General features: G+C 42.8%; 1 protein-coding gene across 1 annotated transcript in view; it reads right to left on the bottom strand.

Annotated features, from left to right (window-relative positions):
* Positions 1 to 20,961, bottom strand: part of TIMD4 (T cell immunoglobulin and mucin domain containing 4) — a 36,328-nt gene extending 15,367 nt beyond the window's left edge. Inside the window, exons 1-5 of the mRNA XM_045552696.1 lie at positions 20,887 to 20,961; positions 12,330 to 12,668; positions 9,599 to 9,868; positions 7,758 to 7,838; positions 6,241 to 6,315 (exon numbers count right to left, since the gene is read on the bottom strand). Coding sequence (XP_045408652.1) covers positions 6,241 to 6,315; positions 7,758 to 7,838; positions 9,599 to 9,868; positions 12,330 to 12,668; positions 20,887 to 20,944 — 823 coding nt within the window. The 5' untranslated portion in view covers positions 20,945 to 20,961. The remainder of the gene's footprint in view (positions 1 to 6,240; positions 6,316 to 7,757; positions 7,839 to 9,598; positions 9,869 to 12,329; positions 12,669 to 20,886) is intronic.
* Between the last annotated feature and the right edge of the window lie 2,944 nt (positions 20,962 to 23,905).

Below are 23,905 nucleotides of genomic sequence, written 5' to 3'. Positions count from 1 at the left end.
TTTGCACCTCTCCACCCACCCTTCATCTCACACAATACCTTTGGGTGATCCTACAGGAGCTTCAGCCATCCCTCCTTTGCCAAGGAGGTAAGGCAATAAAGTGTTTAAGAGCTCAGGTTCAACACCAAAGAGACCCAGGGTTCAAACTGGGGCAAATTTTTTAGCTTCTCCAAAACTCAGTTTCTTTGCCTTTATAATGGACATAATAATAGAAACCTCATAGACGCAGACAAAGCCTCACAATGAGATGATGCATCGAAAGCATTGAACCAAGCCTTGGCAAATAATAAGCGCTCAATAAGTATCACTCATGAGCAGTGACTTCCAGAATTGTATCTTCAGTCTTGAACTACCCCTTGTAAGAGAACATACATGAAAGCATTAGTATACTGGCAAGTCTTATAATGTGAATCATCATAGTAATTATTTTGATCAGAGATAAGTGCCAATTATCAAAGACACCCACCCAGGCATCCATGAGTCAGCCCAGACCCACATTTCCAGCTGCCTGTTAGACATTTCTCAGAGGCATTTCAAACCCAAGATTCCCAGACAAGTTTTACTCTTCCTCTTGGGCCAGTTAACCCATCACATTGACCCATTCTTCCTAGTGTGGAGAATCAGTCGTCCTTTGCTCTTTGGCCACCAAGTCCTCTGAGTTCTAATTCCTAAATGGCTGTGACTCTGTCCCCTCTCTCTGGTTCCTGCTGCCATCATTCTACCCTAGACACTCATCTCTTACCTGGGGTATTGCAGGAGCCTCCAGGCTTGCTCCCCTCTAATACATCGTCCACACTCTTGCCAGAGCAATTTTTCCTAAAGCAGAACTGAAAGTGTCATTTCCTACTCAAGAAACATGAACGGTTCCTCATGACTCTGGAATAAAATCTAAATTCTTTAGCCAATCACTCAAGTCCCTTAAAATCCTAGACTATTGCCAGCTTTCTGTCTCCATTAGATTAAACCAGACTATTAAACCATCTCTAAAGATACCACACTCTTAGCAAGTTTCCCTGTTTTTGCTCGTGCTGTACTCTCTGAAGGTCTGCTCTTCCCTCCTCAATGACATTTTCTCATCCTTGAAGAACCAATTTGAAGGTGTGTGCGTGAACTCATCCCTGATCCTGGCCCTCCTTTCCAAGATGGCATCATCTCTCCCTCTTTGGGCCTCCAGTGTAACTTTCCATTTCTCTATCCCAAAACAGAGCATACTGGAGGATGGTGCATTATGCACAAGCCTGTCTATCCCACTAAAGTGTGACCCCTTTAAGCAGTAGTCCCCAACGTTTCTGACACCAGGGACTGGTTTCATGGAAGACAATTTTTGCACAGACCAGAGGATGGGGGTATGATTTTGGACCGATTCAAGCACATTACATTTATCGTGCTCAAACCTCTCTGCTAATGATAATCTGTATTTGCAGCCGCTCCCCAGTGCTAGCATCACCGCCTCAGCTCCACCCCAGATTATCAGGCATTAGATTCTCACAAGGAGCACAACCTAGATCCTTCACATGCACAGTTTACAGTAGGGTTCATACTCCTATGAGAATCTAATGCCACCACTGATCTGACAGGAGGTGGAGCTTATGCAGTGATGCAACTGATGGGGATGAAGCTCCCAGATGAAGCTTCACTTGCTCACCCGCCACTCACCTCCTGCTGTGCGGCCCAGTTCCTAACAGGCCACAGACCTGTGAGTTTTATCTCTCCCTGTTTTACTGTGTGATCTTGGGCCAGTCATTCCCCATGTCTGGGCTCCATTTTTAGGCAGCCAGAGAGTGGAGGTAAGGATGCTGGGCAGGGCTTCTTTAGATAATATCTGCAGACCAAACACCTTAAAATTGGAGGAGGGCATTGAAGTAGAAGTCATGTACATGGAATTGCCTTATGAAATAAATAACACAAATCTGGAAGCCCTTGAAGGGCAAACTAGACCACAGCCCTATTTCAGCAGTAACTTGATTCTCAAGCCCAAATTATAGAGTGGAGCCTCCATAGATTGAGCAATGTGGGGAGAACAAAACAAATGAGAGGCAGCAGAAAATTTAAGATGTTCACCCACAGGAGTAAAACCAATAATTGAGAGTTCTGCAGAGCCATCTGAAAAGAAGTCAGCAAAAAGCTCTCAGAGTTATTCTAATAGTTGGTAGAGAATCACTATTATGAGATTTTAAAAGCTTTTGTAACTTCCCCAAGATTGTAATTTTGTCACTCATTGGCTGTCTCCCTAGTGTGATTAGCAGTTTAAAAAAAAAAATTATAAAGCCAAACAATGTCCACGTGCTTATCAGGAACAGCAAGTCAGTTGGGAGCTGGCGGCAGTGGCCTCCTGTCACCCTGCTGGGCTGCCTAAAACTGAAGACGTGTGAGTTGGAGTCACAACAGAGATGTAAAGCAAAGGAAAAGTAGGAACCCTTCGTGATGACTGTCATTTATGAGTTGGTAATACACTCTAGGCAGTTTTCTCACGTGTCTTCTCGCTTAGCAGCCCTGTGAAATAAACACTACTGTTATCCCCATTTTACATTTTGAGGACATTGGGATTTAGAACAGGATAGAACAAGTAACTCATCTGAGATTCTACAAGAAAACACACACACACACAAACACAAAATGGCAGAGCAGAGATAAAATCATAAGCCTTCAGGCTCCCCGATTAAGCTCTCTTAACCCCCACCCAATGCCACCCAGAAGGCGACGAAAAGAAAGGGCGAGGAAGAATGATAAGGATTGGGATGTTATTGGGCAGTCTAAGTAAGCCCGAGATAGAATCTGCAGGGAACTTAACCCCAGGTCACCTGATTTTATTTAGGAAATGGCATGGTCATGTGGCTCTCCACAGCCTGGCTTCGGATCCCTACCCAGCAGGGATGGGGTCTTTAGGGAGCAATTTGGGACCATTTCACATTTTCCTGCTACCAGGCAAAAAATAAAATTAATCCTAGGGACTAGAAAGTATGATTAGAGTTCTTAGGTACCTGGAGAAATAAGTTTGTGTTCTTGTAACAGACTTCTGAGGAGGGTGGGGGAAACCTATGCAATATTTTCATGCAAGTTTTTATTGTTTTTGTCTGTCATTGAATTTACGGTTCCTAACCATTTTGGAGCATTGCATAATTTTTGGAGAATCTAATGAAAGTCCTGGGCTTTACCCTAGAAAAATGTATGTACACACATGCACACACAATTATGCCTATCATTTCAGGGGGTTCATGCTCCCCCACCAACAAGCTCATCTGTAGATAACCTCCATCCAGCTGTCCATGGACACAGTTCAAAATCCCCGAAACCTGGGTGTGACTCCAGCTCTCCCGCTGTTCAGCTGTGTGATCATGGACAAGTGGCTCCACATCTCTGAGCTCCATTCTAGGTAGCTACAGTGAAGGCAAGAGATTGCTACCCTGGGTAATGCTAATTTTAGGGAATAGTAATTGACAAGACCCTCTTTAAGGATTTAAACCAGCCCCAACCATGGAAGCCTTGCCATCCAGAAATCACATGAAGAAAAAAAATGAGAAGGGAATTGGGAATTGTCAGCCAGGGAAAGAAATACCCATAGAGGCTGCAGGTCCTCTGAAGTGGGTTGAAAGCACTTTCATGTGAATGAAGTAGTCTTACTCTGCGAGAGGCTCCAGAGGGGAGCTCAGGAGGAAGCAGCACGGCTGGGTGTTAGATTGGGAAAGATTTGGGTTAAATTCAAGTTCACCATTTACTGAACAGGATATTAATCTTCATGGGCTCTAAAGTGAAGCTGGCAATAGTTACCCGTTGCATGGGAATTCACAAAAAATCAAAATGCATAGTGTTAAAATAAAGACAGATCTCAGTAAATGTTAGTCTCTTTAATAAACTCTCTGATCCTCCATGTCTGTGCCTATAAAATTAGGATATTGTCTACCTGCCTAGGTTTGTTATGAGACTTGAATAAGAAAATGAATGCAAAAACCTTGAGTATCCAACACATAGTTAAGTCCTTAGTAGCTGGTAACTGCAATTATTACTATGAACGTTTACTTACAAAAAAATAATCAGAAGAAAATATGTTAAATGAAAAGAACATGACCTTTTTTTTTTTTTGAGACAGAGTCTCACTTTGTTGCCCGGGCCAGAGTGAGTGCCGTGGCGTCAGCCTAGCTCACAGCAACCTCACACTCCTGGGCTTAAGCGATCCTCCTGCCTCAGCCTCCCGAGTAGCTGGAACTACAGGCATGCGCCACCATGCCCGGCTAATTTTTTCCATATATATTTTTAGCTGTCCAGATAATCTATCTCTATTTTTAGTAGAGATGGGGTCTCACTCAGGCTGGTCTCGAACTCTTGACCTCGAGCTATCCACCCGCCTCGGCCTCCCAGAGGGCTAGGATTACGGGCGTGAGCCACCGCGCCCGGCCCAAGAACATGTCTTTTAATTTCAGACTGAAAGGCCAGATACAATAAAATGAAATCTAAGAGTGTGGGGTTGGAGCTAGATTTGCTGGATCTGCCACTTGAGAGCTGTGTGGCCTTGGGCAATTTAGGTAAGATAGGAATATGAGCATCTGCTGAAGAGGGATTAAAGGAAATGACCCATAAAAAGAGCTTGACACTGACCCAGAACATAGTATGTGCTCAGTAAACCCTGGTTTCTTTCCTAAGGACTAAATGTTACTTGGAGACTGACTGGCCCTCTTATACCAAGCTCCTCTCCAGCACTGTGGCCTATGGATATTGTAGCAAGTGATGTCCATCCTGGGATTAGATCAGAGACAAGAGAAACAAAAATTACCAGGGATGTTGTAGAAGAGGGTAAAAATAAGATGACCTCTTGTTCCCTGTAATTCAATGTAAAATAGCCCAAGATTTAAATGGAATAAAGGATAATAGTTTTAGAATGCTCTGCCTACCCTCCATCACCTTTCTGGTCACTGCCTTCTCTTCTGCCAGAAAGAATAGTTCCCCACCCTTGCCGCATCCCATGGAAAAAAGAGGGTTGGGGTCTTTGGTACCCGCTTTCCCTTATGTTATCAACTCCTACTCCAGATTTTCCCTTTGCCACCGAGTTAGTGCATGCTCAAACTTTTAACATCAGATCACCTTGCATTTCATCCTCAGTAATAGTCTGACTTCAAAACCTATGCCTTTCCTCTCCCTCTTGTCTGTTCCCACCAATTCTATCCTCTGAGCCTTTGTGAGTGATATTACACTGCCTCTTTCACAGCATTGAAGGGTAGTGTTTCCTGGCTACTAGACAGATAGAAAGGCACTCAAACCCTCTGTTAATCAGAATAGGAAAAGAACAAGGTGACATTTTCTTCCCAGGAGATTGAAATAAGTGAAACAAATTATTTTTCTGTGGATGGGAAAATAAATTGGCACAGCCTTTTTTGAGGACATTTTTCTAAAAGTTATTAAATTTAAAAATGCACATTTTTTAGCCTAGCATTTCTACTTCTTGGTCATCACCCTAACTAGAGAAACACTCGCATAAATGCTCAGGGAGGCATTCATGTACAAGGATGGTCACTGCAGCGCTGTTTATAATAAGCAAACATTGCAACACCTTAAATGCCCCTCAGTAGACAAAGATGCTAGGAGTTCCCATAGTATGAAATATTATACGGCAGTTTGACATAACAATAGTAATCTACATGGACTGAAAAAGAAAGTGATCCAATATATAATGTTAAGTGAATTGTAAAAAATGCAGAAGGCTGCATACAATATGAGAACATTTAAAATATATATATATAAAACTATTTCTATAAACAAAACTATCAATTTCCATATCTATACAGACATAAGGGAATGGAAAAAAGATCTAGAATGATTATCTCCAACTAGTAATAACAGTGATTACCTCAGCAGAGGGGGTGGGAATTGAGGCCAGGGAGTCAAAGAGAATTTTCTTTCTATCTGGTTTTATGTACTTCTAAAAAAGTGCATCAGTGTAACGTTTGGGTCATCTAAAATAAATAAATAATAGATTGAAAAATGAGTAGGTGATCTTCCTACTGCCATTCCTGGCTTCAAGTCAGAAGTTGCTAATGAGAAAGAGAGAACTCAACAAAGGGGCTTCCAAGATGAGCAGAAGAGGGGAGAAGCCAGCACTGAGGCTTGTGGGGTGTTTTGCTTTCATCTCAGCATGCGGGAGGATGTGGGATGTGGCCACACAGGAACCAAAACAGCTGAATTCCAAGACAAGCAGGCAGGGGACACCACGGCCAAAGCCATACACTCATAAGAACGCAGCCTCCTTACCTCTAGGCTGAGGAGTAGTTACAGAATCCCTCATTTTCCACACCCAGGCATCCTGGGACGTTGAAACTTCAGTTTCTTTGGAAAAACAAAGGAAAAGAGAAAACAGACTTAGGTAAATGCCTGTCTTCCTGCTTTTGGTGACTTACTGTCCCCCATACCAACTTCTATCCTAAAAATAGAAGAGCTAATGTTTACCGAGCATTTATCATGTGCCAGACACTGTCCTAAGTGATGTATGGGCATTCTCTCATTTAATCTTCAGAAAGAGCCACAGGATAGATGTTATTCGTATTCCCATTTTACCAGTGAGGAAACTAAAGCCCAGAGAGATTAAGTAGCTTTCCTGAAGTCACACAGCAGGTAAGAGGCAGGGTTTGTACTCAGGCTGTGTGAAGCTACAGTGCACACATACATCACTCCACCATACTGCCTCCTTGCCTCGCACTATCACAAACACTGATTTACTTGCCCTGCAGATGTCTGCTTTCCTCTGCTAGAGTAGAAGCTACCATTTGAGGGCTCACTAATCAGGCACTCATGTGAGTCCTTTACATGCATGCAGTTAATACAACTCTACCAAAAACTAGGAATAAACTCCAGCCAGAGACCTCCAGCAAAAGTAGAACTGGGATCAAGCCCAGTCAGTCCTCTCTAGCACCCCTAAGGATGAGAGTCACGTCTTATGATAGGGTGCTCTCTGGCCCTGGGTAGAGATATGCTAGAGGTACGTTCCATGTGCCACCGTGGAGAATTGCATGAATCAAGAAAGGCTTCATAAACTATTCCTGTCATCCAGTGAAGACTATTATTGTCGGTGGCATCCTCATGGGAACTTTTTTTCACTTGATTAAAAGCGTTTACCATTAGACTGGCTGCCTCATGCAAGAGGTCCGATACCTCTGCCGAGGGCATGGCTGTCACCCACCAGCACGATCAGCTCATACATGAGTGGCTGCCTTGATTAAGCTTCAACCTTTTTTGGTGGCATTGTCATGCTAGAAGAAGATGTTAATATACATCATAAAAGCAAAATCAGCCAGCTGATACTTTGATTCTCAGAAACTGCATTATTAATAATATTTTAGTTACAGAGCTGTTGCACAATCTTTTACCTTGTAAAGGTGACTATGGCTTTGTATTTATGCTAACTATAGAGGCTGAACTATGATATAATAAATCTGTACCTTATCAAACATTTTCTTTGAGCTCCTACTAAAGACAGGACATGTGTAGGGTTGTTCAGAAGCATGTTAACCTGGTTTGTACTAGTAAAAACAATTAAGTCATTAAATTTTATTTCTGAATTTAAAAAAAAGAAAAGAATTCTCGCTCGCTCTCTCCTCTCTTTTCCTTTCTCTCTCTCTGTCTCTCAGACATAGGAATAAACAAGCCACAAATGCTGCCCCAATGTCAATTCGCCCCAGGTGGGTTTCGTGGCCCCAAAGACCCAAAGGTCATCTCTAGGCATCTGATTCAACAACATTCTGTTCGAGGTTTCCTTCTCCTCAGTCTACAACCTTTGGATGTGAGCAGGCCAGCGTCTGCGGTAGACTCAGTGCCTCCCCGAGAGTCATTGGTGGAAAGGAGGGTTTCTGATTCTGGAAGAGAAAAAAGTTGATAAAAGGCAGCTAGAAAATAACAGTATTACTGTGTTTGGGTGGAAGGTGAGATTCAGGGCTATTTTTATTTTTAGTTTATTTATTTAATTGTTTTTAGAGATTGGATCTCACTATGGTGCCCAGTCTCGACTCGAACTCCTGGGCTCAAACAATCCTCCCACCTCAGCCTCCTGAGTAGCTGGGTCTCCAGGCATGTGCCACCAAACCCAGCACTATTTTTATAATTGTCTTTGTGCTTCTCACTATAGTTTGGGTTTTCTTCAAGGGTTGCAAATAATTTTTAGCATCAAGGAATAGAAAGTACAAATGTGTTTTAAGATGGTTACAGCCCAAAGGAATAAAAAATGGATACAAAAGTTGATTGGTTTAGGGTTCAGGGATTTTAGGTGACTACTCAGAGGAAAATAGAATTAGCCAAGTCAATTTTGTGAAGCTATTTTAATTATCCTGGCCTTATGGAGGCAGCCGAATGCCTAAGCAGGCCTTCAAGCGATCTCATGATTGCTTCCAGTATTTTTACCTCAGAATCAGAGGTTGAGGCTGGGCACGGTGGCTCACACCTATAATCCTAGCACTCTGGGAGGTCGAGGCAGGTGGATCATTTAAGCTCAGGAGTTCGAGACCAGCCTGAGCAAGATCGAGACTCCGTCTCTACTAAAAAAAAAAAAATAGAAAGAAATTAGCTGGACAACTAAAAATATATAGAAAAAAATTAGCCAGCATGGTGCTGCATGCCTGTAGTCCCAGCTACTCAGGAGGCTGAGACAGAAGGATTGCTTGAGGCCAGGAGTTTGAGGTTGCTGTGAGCTAGGCTGATGCCATGGCACTCTAGCCCGGGCAACAGAGTGAGACTCTGTCCCCCCCACCCCCCACAAAAGAATCAGAGGCTGAAGCAGTGGGAGCCTGACAGGCCCTGAGCAATGGAGCTGGTCACTCTGTGAGATCCTCCAGATGCAGGGTCAGGAGGATTCCGGGGGGAAAAAGAAAGAAAGAAAGAAAGAAGCAAGAAAAGAACTAGCTTATTATCAAGGGATATGTTAAGGCATCTAGAAATACTTCCTCAGCCGATCTCTAATGCCCCTAAAGAATGAAACTGGAGTCTGACCCGGAGTAGCCTTTCCTGGTTCTTCACTGAGCATCTCCTGCAAGACTCCTGGGAACTCAACTGGAGAACCCAAAATGCTGACTTTTTGAAAACACAATGAAAAAAAAAAAAAAGAAACAAAAGAGAAACTGTAACAAAGGAAAAGGAATAGTTTAGTGAAACCACATCCTCACTGACCCCCCCAAACACAATTATGGGCTAAATTGTGTCTCCCCACCCCCCAAATTCATATGAGGTCATACTGATAGACTCTAATCCAATATGGCTGGTATCCTGATAGGAGATTAGGACACAGAGGATAGACAGCAGGTAGACACAGGGAGAAGACTACTACTATTTGGCCAACTACAAGCCAAATAAAGAGGACTTAGAAGAAATCAGCTCTGCTGACACCTTGACCTTGGAGTTCTAGCACCCAGAACCGTGAGAAAATAAATTTCTGTTGTTTAAGCTACGCAGCCTTTGGTGTTTGTTAGGACAGTATAACAGGCCTAGCAAACTAACACACACACACACACACACACACACACACAAGCAAGTCGCTGGGCTGCCCCATTCAGCGAGAGAACCTTGTTCTAAGAAAGCCAAGATACATCCGACCAGGAGGGAATGAATGTCCAACTGCACCGTGTACCTGCAGTAAGGAAGGGCCCTTCCGTGGCTGCCTCTGGGAGGGAGCTGGGGGTGGTCAGAGGGCAGGTGTTGGCTGCTGTCGTGAGGGCAGCGGTGGTGCTCGTCTGAAATGGCGTTCTGGTTGTGAGGTCAGGTGTGGCCACGACTGTCGTCGAAAGCACAGCTGTGGTTGTCGTCATGTGTGACGTGGTTGTCGTCACGTGTGACGTGGTTGTCAACACTTGTGACGTGGTGGTCGGGAGCGTGGTTGTCGTTCGAAGTGTTGTTGGGGCTGTAACCAACAAAAGAGATGCCTGGCACCGAGCAGAGATGGAGGAAAAGCGAAACAACATAAATGTATCTGGGACCCATTCAATCCTCTCCATTTCTGTTGCCCTCACCTGGTCCACTGGCCTGGACCCTTGTAGTGCCCAGTAAAACGTTGCATCTCCTGCCCCAACCTCTGAGCTTTTAAAATGACAAATCTATGTCCATCCCCTGCTTAAAGCTTGTACTGGGCTCTCCTTGACCTTGAGGTCAAGAACCCAGTCCCACACCTTGGCCCACAGGCCTCCATCTGACCTGGCCCTGCCTTTCTTTCCATTTTCATGTCTCCACTTCCCTCTTCTCACTCTTTTCCAGCCAACAGATCTTCCTGCAGCCCTGAGAGCACAGCTTGGAGCACATCCGGGACCTTGCAGCTGTAGGAACATTAGCACTTGCTGCTGCCTGTCCTCGTGCTTCACCAGGCTGACTCCTGCTTAACTTTCCTGCCTCAGCTCATGGGTCGCTGCTGCAGGGAGACCACCCAGATTCTGCAATAACAATCAGGTGTCTCTGTTACGTGCTCTTGTACTTTACCTTCTCAGCCTTCATTGCATTTCATAACTACACATTTATTTTATTATTATTGCTTAATATCTGTTTCTCCTGCTATACTTTAAGTGCCCTGAGGGGAAAATCTGATATTTTTGTTCTCTGTGACAAATCCAATGCCTGTCACAGTGACTGGCACATAGTAGGTGCTCCAAAAACATGGCATAAACATGTAAATGAATGACTGCATGAAAAGTGAGCCCAAAGTTTAAAACCTAGGGTAAGAATGTAGCATCTTTCGGATATTCAAGATGGGTTCATACCAACAGCACTCACCCCCTGAACATCTGAATTTGGGTTCATCAGCCACAGTTTATTGTATAGATATCACCCTCTCTGGAATATGCCAAACTTCCATGGACTCTAATGGACCAGAAAGACACCATTTGTTCCAGATGGACTTGGAAATGACCCTGTAGAGTATTGAGGTCAACAATTATTTTATAAAAAAAAATAGCTGGTTATACCAGACTTGGTAAAAGAAGACTAGATTTGGAGTCATTTAACTTCAATAAACCTCATTTCCCTCTTCTGCAAAATTGGAGCAATACCGTCTACCTCACAAAGTTTCTTTAAGAAAAAAAAATGAATATACTAATATGTGTGCAAGTTCTCTAAGTAGATGCATCCACATCAATTGTTCTCAAATTCTAAAGTGCATTATAGTCACCTGAGAAATTTAAGAATATCCTTACCTAGACCCTGCCTTCTCAGGTGCTGATCTTGTTAGGAGTATAGCCCCAAATCCTCCAGGTGACATGGATGCAGGTGGAATACAGAGCTCACTTTGAGAAGCTTCGTTCCAGACAAGCACTAACGTTGATTATTGTTAGCGTTAGTCAACCATAGGCTCCGTGCGGCTCAGATCTTTAGGAGTCCCACCATATTCCAAATTTCATCAAAAACAACTGATAGTAATAGAAAAAAAGAGCACCTGAAAACTACTATGACTGTCTCCAAATCCCGTGCCCTTTCTCCTCTGCCAGAAGTAGCAAACTATTGGCTTACAGGCTGAAGCTGATCCATGGACACGTTTTATTGAGTTTGCACAGAATTTTTTTTATTATTTTCAAATCTGCCAACATGCAAAAATCAACGTTGTTAAGGAAGGGGGTGGGCTCATGCCACAGGCTGACTCAACTCAAAAATGAGGACAAGTTTTGAAGCAAGAAGTTTATTTTACTTTCCAGGGGAGGAAAGGGCACCACAGGAAAGAAAGGAGGCATGCCGGCCCCGAGGATGAGTGGCTTGGGCTTTTTATTGCAGTTATAAAGGGCAGAGTAGTTATTGTTGCAAAATGATAATGGGAGGCAGCTGGTTTTTTCTCGTCTCTGCTAGGCTGGCTTTATCTGAATGTGGTCTGGCAGATGGGGAGGAGGGCTACATGCCCTTTTCTGTCTGCTCAGTTCTTTTCAAGTTCTGTAAAACTAGTAAAGAAAACAAGGTAAGCCACAGGTGGTTAAGCAAACAAAGGGGCATTGTGTGCAATGTTTTTTTTCTTTTTTTGATGTCATATGGTTTACTAGCAATGCTGTCCTTTCAAACATGGTTCGCATAAAAATTGAGAGAGCTGAAAACACTGGGCCCAAATTTTTGCAAGCCAGTGATCCCCTAAATAAGTAGCAGGTGCCCTCTTCAGATTGGCCCTACAATGCAATTGTTCCCTCCCCTCCTTCCACTCAGTCATTGCTGTGGCTTTCTTGGCCCCCACAGGCATTTGAGTTTACCTGCCTACCCCATCGCATGGCTCCTCGTTTCAAATTCAGTCTTCGCACTCACTGCTTAAGCAACTACAACCTCTTCATCACCACCCACTACCCATTACCCTTTAACTACTGACACTCTCCTTCCAGACACCGGCCTCTTCACGTGCTCACCTCTCTTCAGCTGCAGGCGAATGTTCCTCTTTACATCGTTGAACCAGCCGGGCACCTCAATGCGGCAGCAGTACACACCACTGTCATCTTCACTGGGGTTGGAGATGGTCAAGGAGACCTGGCCTCTCCGGATAGCCCCCCGAAGGCTATATTTTGGTGACTTCCAGGAGATCACCTTCGTCCCATCAGTGCTGATAAGTTCCTCGTTGCATCTGGAGTTGGGACACTGGCCTTTGCCCCAGCACATGCTGTTGTACTCAGACCAGGACGAGTACAAACAGGGCAAAGTCACCGGCTCACCCAAATGCGCTGTCACAACAATCTCTGCCGCGGCTGGTGCTGCAAGAAAAAAGGAGAAAACTAGGATGTGTGGCACTGAAATCTCTCTAATATGCTACACAGTTCTTGCACAAATAGATGCTTCCAGGAAGATGAAGAGAGTCGAAGTTCATATGTTTTTTGTTTGTTTTTTTGAGACAGAGTCTCACTCTGTTGCTGGATCCAGAGTACAGTGGCATCATCATAGCTCACAGCAACCTTAAACTCCTGGGCTCAAGCATCCTCCTGCCTCAGCCTCCCAAGTAGCTGGGACTACAGGCATGCGCCACCACGCCTGGCCTTGAAGTCTATGTTTCTTTAGCATAAATCTTGATGTGCCTTTCAGTGCTGCTGAGTTTTTAACTTCACGTGTTTCTACCCCCAAGTGGAGACAGCTGACCACTCGAGTCTCTAAACTCATATCCACTGGTAGATCTTTTTGCTGATTAAAACACTCCAATCTTGAGTACCATTCAATAACCAAGAAACTCTCAAATGAAAAACCCTGAGCCTGTAACCTAGTTCCACTAATTCATATAAACAGGTGTTCCAAAAGCAGCACAGTACAGGCTGTGTCTCAGTTGACATACATTGTGCACTACTGACTCGAATGCACCAAATGGGTGTCCCACGCCATAGAGTGCTATGACACGAAGCTACTCTATAAACCTATATTCCATTGTCCTTCTCGCCTTTCAGTACTGCATTTGCAAATTACCTGCTCTGCACCATTTTCTCGCTGTGAGATAATATAAAGTTAGGCAGAGTTTGTGAACTATTGTTTTTAATGGACAATTATGTATATTTATGGGGCATAGTGTATACATTGTAGAAAGATTCAATCAAGCTAATTAACATATCTATCACCTCCCCAACTGATCAATTTTTCTTATAAGAACATTAAAAATCTATCATTGTGGCAATTTTGAAATATGCAATGCGTTATTATTAACTGTGGTCACCATGCAGTGCAATAGATCACTAAAACTTAGTCCTCCAGTCTAACTGAAACTTTGCACCATTTGACCAACATCTTCCCTTTCCCCATTCCTCCCCCACTCCCCCAGCCTCTGGTACCCACCTTTCGACTCCGTGTTTCTATGAGGTCGAGTTTTTAGATTCCACCAATTAGTGAGATCATATACAGTATTTGTCTTTCTGTGCCTGGCTTATTTTACTTAGCAGAATGTATTTCTTTGAATGTTAGAGCTAGAAGGGACCACATGAATTAGCTATAATAGAATGGCAGCCATGACATACAAATATGCTGTAAGGCTTGGGTTTACCATGTCTGCTATGATTGATGGAATGTTTCACCCTTTCTAAAGGGAAGCATCAGTGTTTCCCAATCTTGGCTGCTCATTAACATGAGCTGGGGAGCTTGTTAAAAATACTTTATTGCCCAAACCTGAGTCTGAATCTCTGCTGCCAAGGCCTGTGGATATGTACATGGATTAAGTACTCCAGGTCATTCTGATGTAGTTGACCACTCACACAAGTGTTTGGGAACCACTGGACAAGCTCTTCTAAGATGACCTCCATCTCTAATAACCTGAGAAACATTTCATTTTTGCTGCTGCAAATGTCAAGCCCATAGGTTTAATTGAGTATGAGTGATTGTTCTAAACTGCCCCCCATCCCTCACAAATGCTAGTGAAGTGAAAGCCAGGCAGGCTGTAACTCTCAGATTGTGAGGACCACACCCTGCTCCCCTTTGGGTACCTGGGTCCCTGCTCATTGTTTTCTCCAAGGTGCCCTAAAGAGAGGTATTCCTCTCTCTAGGAGAAGATGAACATGAGCCCCAAGAGTCACCCAGATAGTAAGCAAAGCCATGTATTTCCCAGGTTTTTCACAGTTGGGTCTTATGATGAAAGATTATTCCCAGTGTGGACCAGCCTGTAGCCTTCCCTGAATTCAGTTTCTTTATGTTGCCACAGTAGAAACATTTTTGCAGATTATAAACACAGTGGGAAGTCCATTTTGCTCCCCATGAAACCAAGAGGAAAAATAAGAAATTCATTGTCATCACCTCAGCTCTGTGAGCAACATAGCACACATGCACCTAAAACTATTAACCACTAAAATATCAGCTTGTTCCTATGAATATCTGGTAAGTTAATTTTAAAAATGCACAAGAAGTAGTCCACTGGAGGTTCAACAGTTTATGTTCCCAAGTATCATAGTATTAAACGAGGCATCCTACTATTCAATAAGAGGAGACCCAATAGAAAAACTGGCAAAGGACATAATAGACAATTCATAGACGAGGAAACACAAGCAGCCAATGAATTCCACCTACTAGTCTAGAAAAAACTTAGAATGCTGATAATATCAGGTGTTGGCCAGGCTGTTAATAAAAGGGACTCCAAGATACTTTGGGAAGGGACCTAGGAAAGGACTTAGCCTTTTGGAGTACTCTGAAGTGAAATGAGGGTATGAATTGGCATAGGCATACTATGGGGCAATTGGGCAGTTTCTGTTAATATTCAATACACATGTGTCCTAGCTCTGCCTGAGCAACCTCACGTTTGGTATCTACCCTAGAACAACATATATGCACAAGGGCACCTATTTGCAAAGGTTTATTGCAGCCTCGTATTTATGTGAATGCCATGGACAATGTATACATGGGAAATGGCTACACTGGGGCATATTTATTCCATGGAATTCTATGTAGATTAATAGTATGAGAGAGACCTATATGAATTGACATGAAAATTCCAAGCCATATCAATATCGAAGAGGGTAAATTTCAAAAGAAGGCATAAAATATAAAACACTTCTTATAAAATAAATAAATAAAACAGTTTGCATTTTTTTTTTTGGTGGTCTCAGATATATGAAAGTGAGTGCATAGAGAAGTATCCTGTGGGACAGACACCAAACTCATTGTGTCAGTTGCCTCCATGATCAGAGGAAAGGGACTGGTGGCAGTCAAAAGGGAATTTAGCTTTATAACATTTTAATTTTTTCATCAAGAGTGTTTCTGTATTACTCATCTGATTAAAAATTAACATCAAAAAAGGAAGCAGGCAGCTGGGTGTGGCAGAAAAGCATCCATCACACTCGCACTGTAAACCCCATTCTGCCAGTTACTGCTTTTTGTGTTCTTGGAAGAAAGCCAGCATAATCCTGACCTCATTGTCATCGTAAGGCGAATGCGGTAATACTTGCCTCAGAAATAGCTCCGAGACCTACATGAGATGGCGTATCAACTGCCACGTGACATTAATAAAGCATTAGTACAGGTACCCAAGGGCTTCCGAATCTAGAAGTAGGACATGAAATGGTTCTTTCCAGGTGCAAAAGCATCTTGGAGAAAAGTGATCGTTGGTATCAAATCGTTTGCACTTCTGTGGAATTACCCTGGACGGTGGATACAACCTGGGTTCTGGTACCAGCTTGGTTCCTTCTTCTAGCTGGTGACCTTAAGCAAGGCCCTTCCCCAGTCTTAGTGTCACCATCTGCAGAATGAAGGGCACCTTCTAAGAACACATGCAGCTCTGATCTTCAGTGATTCTGAGCAGTCACTCTCTTTTAAGTTGGTCATCTTAGAAAAGGCACATATTAAAAAAAAAAAAAAAAATGAGAGTAATGTTACCGAGCAGAGAGAGGGAGGAGGCTGGGTCTGGCTCCTGTCCTCTTAGCCATGGCAGTACACTGAGCTCCACAGATATAGCTCTGGGGCAAGTGAGAGCTGGACAGGCACTGGGCGATTCTGTGCTTCTCTAAGAAAAAATAACTAAACATGGGCAGAGGAGATTCTAAGAAGCTGACAGGCAAGATGTCATCATGTGCATTCTTTGTGCAAAGTTGTTGGGAGGAGCACAAGGAGAAGCACCCACTTCATTCACCTTCTCAGGGTTTTTTAAGAAGTGCTCAGAGAGGTGAAGGCCACATCTGCTCAAGAGAAAGGAAAATTTGAAAACATGGCAAAGACGGACAAGGCCCGTCATGAAAGAGAAATGAAAACGTATCCCTCCTAAAGCGGAAATAGAAAAGAAGTTCAGGGATCTCAGCGCACTCAATAGGCTTCCTTTGGCCTTTTCCTTGTTCTGTTCTGAGTATTGCCCCCAAATCAAAGGAGGACATGCCAGCCCACCCATCGGTGATGTTGCAAAGAAACACTGCTGCAGATGACAAGTGGCCTTGTGAAAAGGAGGCTGCGAAGCTGAAGGATAAATATGAAAAGGAAATTGCTGCAAACCAAGCTAAAGGAAAGCCCGATGCCCTAAGAAAGGGAGTCACCAAGGCTGGAAAAAGCAAAAAAAAAAAGAAAAGAAAAGAAAAGAAAAAACAGAAGAGGAGGAAAACAAAGAAGAAGTAGATGATGATGATGAGTAAGTTGGTTCTAGCACAGTTTTTTTCTTGTCTATAAAGCATTTAACCCCCCTATACACAACTCCTTTTAAAGAAAAAATTGAAATGTAAGGCTGTGTGAAATTTGTTTTTAAGCTGCACGGTGTCTTTTTGTGTGTATTTAACACACCAGCGAAAGTGTCTTTAGCTAGCCCTGTCCTGGGGGTATTTTCAGTAGCCACTAACCGTGCCTGGTACAGCATGGGGGGTGGAAATTGGCATGGAAATCCAAAGCAGGTTCTTGTTGGTGCCCAGCAAAACCAGCTATATATGGGGATGGTAGTTTGTTTTATCTTCAGTTTTCTCTGATACAGCTTATGTGAAACAATAGTTGTTCTGTTAACTGAATACCACTCTAATTGCAAAAGAAAAAAAAAGTTGCAGTTGTTTTGTTGACATTCCGAATGCTTCCAGGTAAATACAATTTTTAAAATTAGTATTGTTGTCCTTTCCATGGGGCTGAAATTTTTTCTCTTGAGGGGAAGCTAGTCTTTTGCTTTTGCCCATTTGGGACCACATGAATTATTACAGTGTTTATCTTTTCATATAGTTAGCTGATAAAAAGATTTGGCTACACACCCTGCACATCATGATGGGGGAAATAAAAGTTAAATTGAGATAGTTTTTATCCATAACCAAAACTCTAAAATCTTGTTCAGCTGATAACAAATTTCACATAGCCCACTTATATTTACAAAGTGAAGAATAACCAAACTACCCACAGCATGGGATTATTAGAATCAGACATTTTGAACATCTGTTCTTAAAGGACTAATAGAAAAGTAGATCCTAATCTTTACGTGAGGACTCTATTCTTTAACTCCCATTAATATAACTACCATACAAATTCTTGCAGTTCCCACATTATAGAAGACCTGAGACTATATCTGCAAAAGTGTGAGTTTAAAGACACAAGCCTGCCATATCACATTTTTTGTTGATTGTAGTCCCAGTGAAGACCAGGAAAGTGCTGGCTGTACATGTCTTTTTCCATTTATCTAAATATGTACTGCTCAAGAAACTGGAGATTCTTCATGAAGAGTGTTTTTCAATTAATTGGCCAGCCTTTAGGATGGTGTCACATTTAAAATAGGGCATATTTTCCTGTGTTGTGGTTTGTCCCTCCATAAATCAAATAGGTCTGGCTAAAGACAGGTGGCTAAAATCAAAAAAGAAAAAAAAAAAAAAAAGGAAAAAAGAAATCAAATAGATATGAGGAAAGAAGACACTTAAACTTTGCATCTCAATACAAATTATTTAACTTATTTGAATATAATTTTTCTTTACAAAACCCACACTCATTCATTAGGATCATGTGTGCCTGCTTAGCAGTTTAGGGAATAACTTGGCAATTTTGTGGGATTTGAGGTTATCATTCTTTTAAAGTGCCAGTATTTCAAAATAGCATTCTTGTCATTGTATATGATTTTGTGATAGACTGCTGGTTTATTTGTCACCCTACAGTAATTTTGATTTGTATTCTTTACATTTGCATTTGTTTATGTAATTTCAGGAGGAATACTGAACGTTTGAGTCCTGGATGATACTAATAAACTAATAATTGCAGAAGTTAAAATAAAAACAAAAAACAGCTCACCAAGTGCTGCTTCCTTTAAGCAGGGTTGAAAAAGCCCACTCAATCGGTGTACTGCCAGTGGCAGGACATGTCGACAAACACCCCAGCAACGTTCAACATAACAAAATCCTCCAACCCCAAATTTCCAGGATAAGATAAAGACCAGTAAAAAACACTGATGAAAAAGCAGACTAGATCTTACATCCAAAAAAACAAACAAAAAAGGTGCTCACACCAAACCCAAAATGAAAGTGTGAAAGTGACAAGGACAGTTTTTGTTCCATAAATTATTTCTTGCATGTCTATTAGGTACCAAGCATGGAACTAGATGAAGGAATATAAGAAACAAAGCATACCTGACCCGCCTTCATGGAGCCTACAGAGTATCTGGGGGAAAAGGCAGTTAAGTGAGCAATTAGTATAGGGTGACAAGTTCTCTGATACAGCAACTCCAGGGAAGGTGAGCGCTCATAGCAGAAACACTTAAACCAGTCCAGAGGCTATGGGTGGTCAGGAAAAGCCTAACTTAAATAGGAACCTGAGGGTACATGAAGTTATAGGGGAAAGAAAGGCAGAAAGAATAGTATGACACAGATTTAAGGGGGAGAGGGAACATGCTTGTTTCCCTTGGAATGCAGGTGTTTTCTCATGCAGCATGTTTGAAAGATTCGTGCACGTACAAATATCCAAAAGGTATATAAAAAAATGCTTAACATCACTAATAACCAAGGCAATGCAAAGCAAAACCACAATGGGATATCAGCTCACCACAGTTTAAATGGCCATTATCAAATAGACAAAAAAATAACAAATGCTGGTGAGGATGCAGAGAAAGGGGAACTCTCACGCACTATTGGTGGGAATGTATATAGTACAGCCACTATGGAGAACAGGATCATTCCTCAAAAGACTAAAAATAGAACTACCATATGATCCAGCAATCCCCATACTGGGTGTGTATCCAAAAGAAAGGAAATCAGTATATAGAAGAGATATCTGCACCCTCGTGTTCATCACAGTACTATTCACAATAGCCAAGATACGGAATCAACCTAAGTGCCCGTCAGCAGGTGAAGGGATAAAGAAAAGGTGGTGTATATACACCACGGAATACGGCTCAGCCATAAAAAAGAATAAAATCCTGTCATTTGCAGCAACATGGAGGGAACCAGAGGTCATTATGTTAAGTGAAATAAGCCAGGCACAGAAAGACAAAGATCACATGCTGTCACTCATACGTGGGAGCTAAACAAGTGGAGGTGGAGAATAGAACGGTGGTTACCAGAGGCTGGGAAAGGGAGGGAAGGGAGGATGAGGAGAAGTTGGTTAACCAGTACAAAAATACAGTTAGATAAAAGGTATAAATTTTAGTGTTTGATAGCACAGTAGGGTGCCCATAGTTATCAATAATTTATTATATATTTCAAAATTGCTAGAAGATTTGGAATGTTCTCAACACAAAGAAGTGATAAATGTCTGGGGTGATGGATTTCCCAATTACTCTAATTTGATCATTACATTGTTTGCGTGTTTCAAAATATCACACACAGCCCATAAATATGTACAATTATTATGTATCAATTATAAAGTATGGACTTACAAAACCAGCCAAGGGCCATTAGATACCCTCTAGTCCTAGAATCATAGATTGTCTGTCATTTCAAACCTGGAAGAGGCAGAGGAATCTAGACACATTCCCAATGTCAAGAGTTAGCGCCTGAGACGCAGCTGCAGCTCGGGGCAGAGTACTTGGCCCTACACCAGCAGGATGCAAAAGTCTTCAAAACCAAGCATATACATGAGCATTGTCCAAAACCTGGCAACAATGTGCAGAAAAGAAACCTTGCCATGAAGTTTCACTCCAGCAAAACAAAATGGAAACCAAACATCCCTAAAAATAAGGAGACTAACAATAATAACACCTCTTGCCAGAACAAATTCTCCTGACTTTGGCTATGCAAATAACACTTACAAAGGAAATTTCTTTTCCCCATTTTATGTGACCTCTTATTTCTGGGTCTGTTCTTAAATTCCCATTTCCAGTACAAGCACACATTACCCCACCCTAAAACCCTCAAACCAGTCTCTGGATAAACCTCTGTGCGAAGAGGGAGGAGAGAGACCTTCCGCAGAGGAAAGCTTGGGTCGGGGCAGAAGGGAGAGACGCAGGAACAAAGTGGGCTTCCTCTGCTTTAGGGAGGCCCAAAGCAGCCCATGGACATCCATTCCCCCGTCACAAGCCACCAGGGACGCTTTCAGGGACGCCACCAGGGACGCCTACACGGGCAGCTTCAGAACACTTACTCAGATAAAGCCGCCCAAACTCAATCAGGAGCCAGAAAACGAGAAGTCCTTTGGACATCTTCACGGTTGACAGGCCCCAAGAGTCTGTCTGTCTGTCCAAAGCCCATTTCTTATACCCCAGTTAATGCTGACAGGGTGGGACCCTTTAGTTTCATTTCTCTTTTTGCCTCATTATCTTCCCTTTCCCCTGTCCTGAATGGCCTCCCTCAATTGGCGGTGTGTGGCAAAATGTGCTGAGCGCTTTGCTCCTGGAGACCAGCGTGTGCGTGGAGTGATGGCGTGGGGGTACGTGTGCCTCTCCGGTCCATGCGTGTAGTGGGATTTCCTACATGTGCACAAGCACCCACGTGTGTGCTGGGGCGCATGTGCATGTATAACCTGGGCGCAAGCCTCGGTCATCCTGACTGCTTTGCAGACTGTGACAAAATGCAATTAACTCTACCCATTGGCAATTGTTTACATGTAGATTCCTCTTAGGGGCCAAAGGAAAGGGAGGTTGGACTTGGCTTCACTCCCACTCTGGGTCCTCCCTCACTGGTCCCCCTGCCCCAACAACGGAGAAAGAAAAACAGAGCTGCAAACATTCATCACATAAGCCAAAACACATTAGGGTTTGCTGGGAAAGGAGAAAGGAGGTTTGGGAGAGGAAGCCACTGTGGCGGTTACAAGACAGATTCAGGCAACAAAACAGACCCAAGGTCTAGGCCCAACGGCACGACTTGTTAGTGAAGCCACTCAATGGGAAAGAGCACAGAAGATAATTCACAAACCAGATTGCAGGGCCTGAACTTATGGTATATATGGCCCTTTTGGATTCCATAGATTCAGTGATACATCAGATACCACAGGACAAGTTAAAAGAGGAATTAAGTTAATGCTCACCAAGCAGATGTGTTTTTAAAACAGGATTATAACACCGCCATTATTTACTGAATGCTTAATTATATTCCAGACTCTCTGCTAAGTGATATCGATGTATTAATTCTCATACCCCTAAGAGATAGATATTGTTTTTCGTATTTAACAGAAAAGGAAACTGAAGCTTAAAGACGTTAAATACATTACCTGATACCCACAGCTAAAAAGGTGTAGAAACAGACCCAAGCCCAAGACTTTTCTGATTCCAAAGTCCACGCTTAAACACCAAGGACAGAAAGCACTGAGTTTATTGAGTATAATGTACAGGTCTCCACCTCAAATGTTGGCTCCTCATAATTCATCAACTGGAGACATTTTTCCCTTGTTACCTGTGACCCCAAACAAACATACCTGCTTTCTCTCTTGTTCTACCCCACTTATGGGTTCTCTCCTACTCCTTGCATTAATAGCTCTTTAACCTCACATCACCTCAACATTAGAGAAGCTGGGGACTTAATAGATATCATAAGAACATAAAAGAGGGTGGGTCACTTTTTCTTATATAATGTTTTCATTTACATAACATGTACCAGGATTGTAATTTTAAAAACCATAATTAGTGTACATTTTAAATATTAGCCAAAACTGTCTTTTTAACATAATCACATAAATAAAAATTTTGCTTTCTCCCCCCCCCCAAAAAAAACACCATGCTTAATCACTGCATGCTCCTTTGACCTGTCACCCTTAGGGTAATGCCACAATAAGACCTACCTGTGGCTGGCTCCTAGCTAGCACCAGATAGGAAATCTGAGGACGCACAAAGGTTCTAGATTTTCTTTTAATCCTCATTTGATTACAACCAGCCAAACGAAATTCTGACATTCAACATTGCTCACACTGAAGCTATCAGTGAAAATACAAATATCAGGTGAGGTTCTGGTCTCAGAGAAGCCAGACAGACAAGGGACAGAGATGCAAATAGGGGGATTCGGAGAAAATCTTCTTTCTGAATGCCCATGGAACTGTGGGATCCTTTCTCCACACTATCCCCAGGAAACTGGGAGATTTAATCTCTGAATAAACTGAATGACCTCAGTAAAACATTTCTAGACGTTGCTATTTCAGTTCCCCCAACAATACCTCCCAATTCCCCTTCAATAAAGTCACCAATGCATGAGCCTCAGCCATACATGCAGAACTTCAAATTAGTATTTATTTACTTATTTATTTATTATTTTTTATTTAGAGATGGGGTCTTGCCCCATTGCCCAGGCTGGACTGCAGTGGCAAGATCATAGCTCACTAGCTTCAAACTTCTGGGTTCAAATCCTCCTCCTGCCTCAGCCTCCAGAGTAGCTGGGACTATAGGCTTGCACCACCATACCCAGTTAATTTTCCTTATTTTTTTTAGAGATGGGGTCTTACTATGTTGCCCAGGCTGGTATTGAACTCCTGGCCTCAAGTGATCCTCCTGCCTCAGCCTCCCAAAGTGCTGGGATTGCAGGTGTGAGCTGGAGTTATCTCAAGATTAGATTGGACTATTTGTCCAAGACGACTTTCTCCTTCACATGGCTGATCAAGAGGACTTTTTCACTTACATGTCTAGCAAATTGATAGAATGACTAGAAGAGCTAGGGCTGGACTGCCAACTCTCTTTCCACATGGCCTTCCCACGTGGCAGCTTGGGCTTCCTTACAGCATGGCAGGCTCAGAGTAGATGAAGTTTTGGTTTTTGTTTTTTGTTTTTTTGTTTTTTGTCCTTGTGTGTCACCTTTAGAAGTAGATGAAGTTTTTACATAGCTTTCTCACAAATGAGCATTCCAGCTGGGTACAGTACCTCACATCTAGCACTTTGGGAACACACCTGTAATCCTAGCACTTTGGGAAGCCAAGATGGGAGTATGCTTGAGGCCAGGAATTCAAGATTAGCCTGGGCAACATAGTGAGGCCCTGACTACAGAAAATAAAATTTAGCCAGGCGTGGCAATGTGTGCCTGTAGTCCCAGCTACTCAGGAGGCTGAACCAGTAGGATCACTTAGGTCCAGGAGCTTAAGGTTGTGGTGAGCTATGATAGAGCTACCGTACTCCAGCCTGAGAGAAAGAGAGAAACTCTGAGAGTGTGTGGGGGGGGGGAGGGGGGAGCATTCCAATAGGCTC

The sequence above is a fragment of the Lemur catta genome, chromosome 5 (genome assembly GCF_020740605.2).
Source record: "Lemur catta isolate mLemCat1 chromosome 5, mLemCat1.pri, whole genome shotgun sequence".
NCBI classification, from domain to species: Eukaryota; Metazoa; Chordata; class Mammalia; order Primates; family Lemuridae; genus Lemur; species Lemur catta.
The sequence above is the reverse complement of the archived record's forward strand: the minus strand, read 5'-3'. Positions and strand labels throughout refer to the sequence as shown.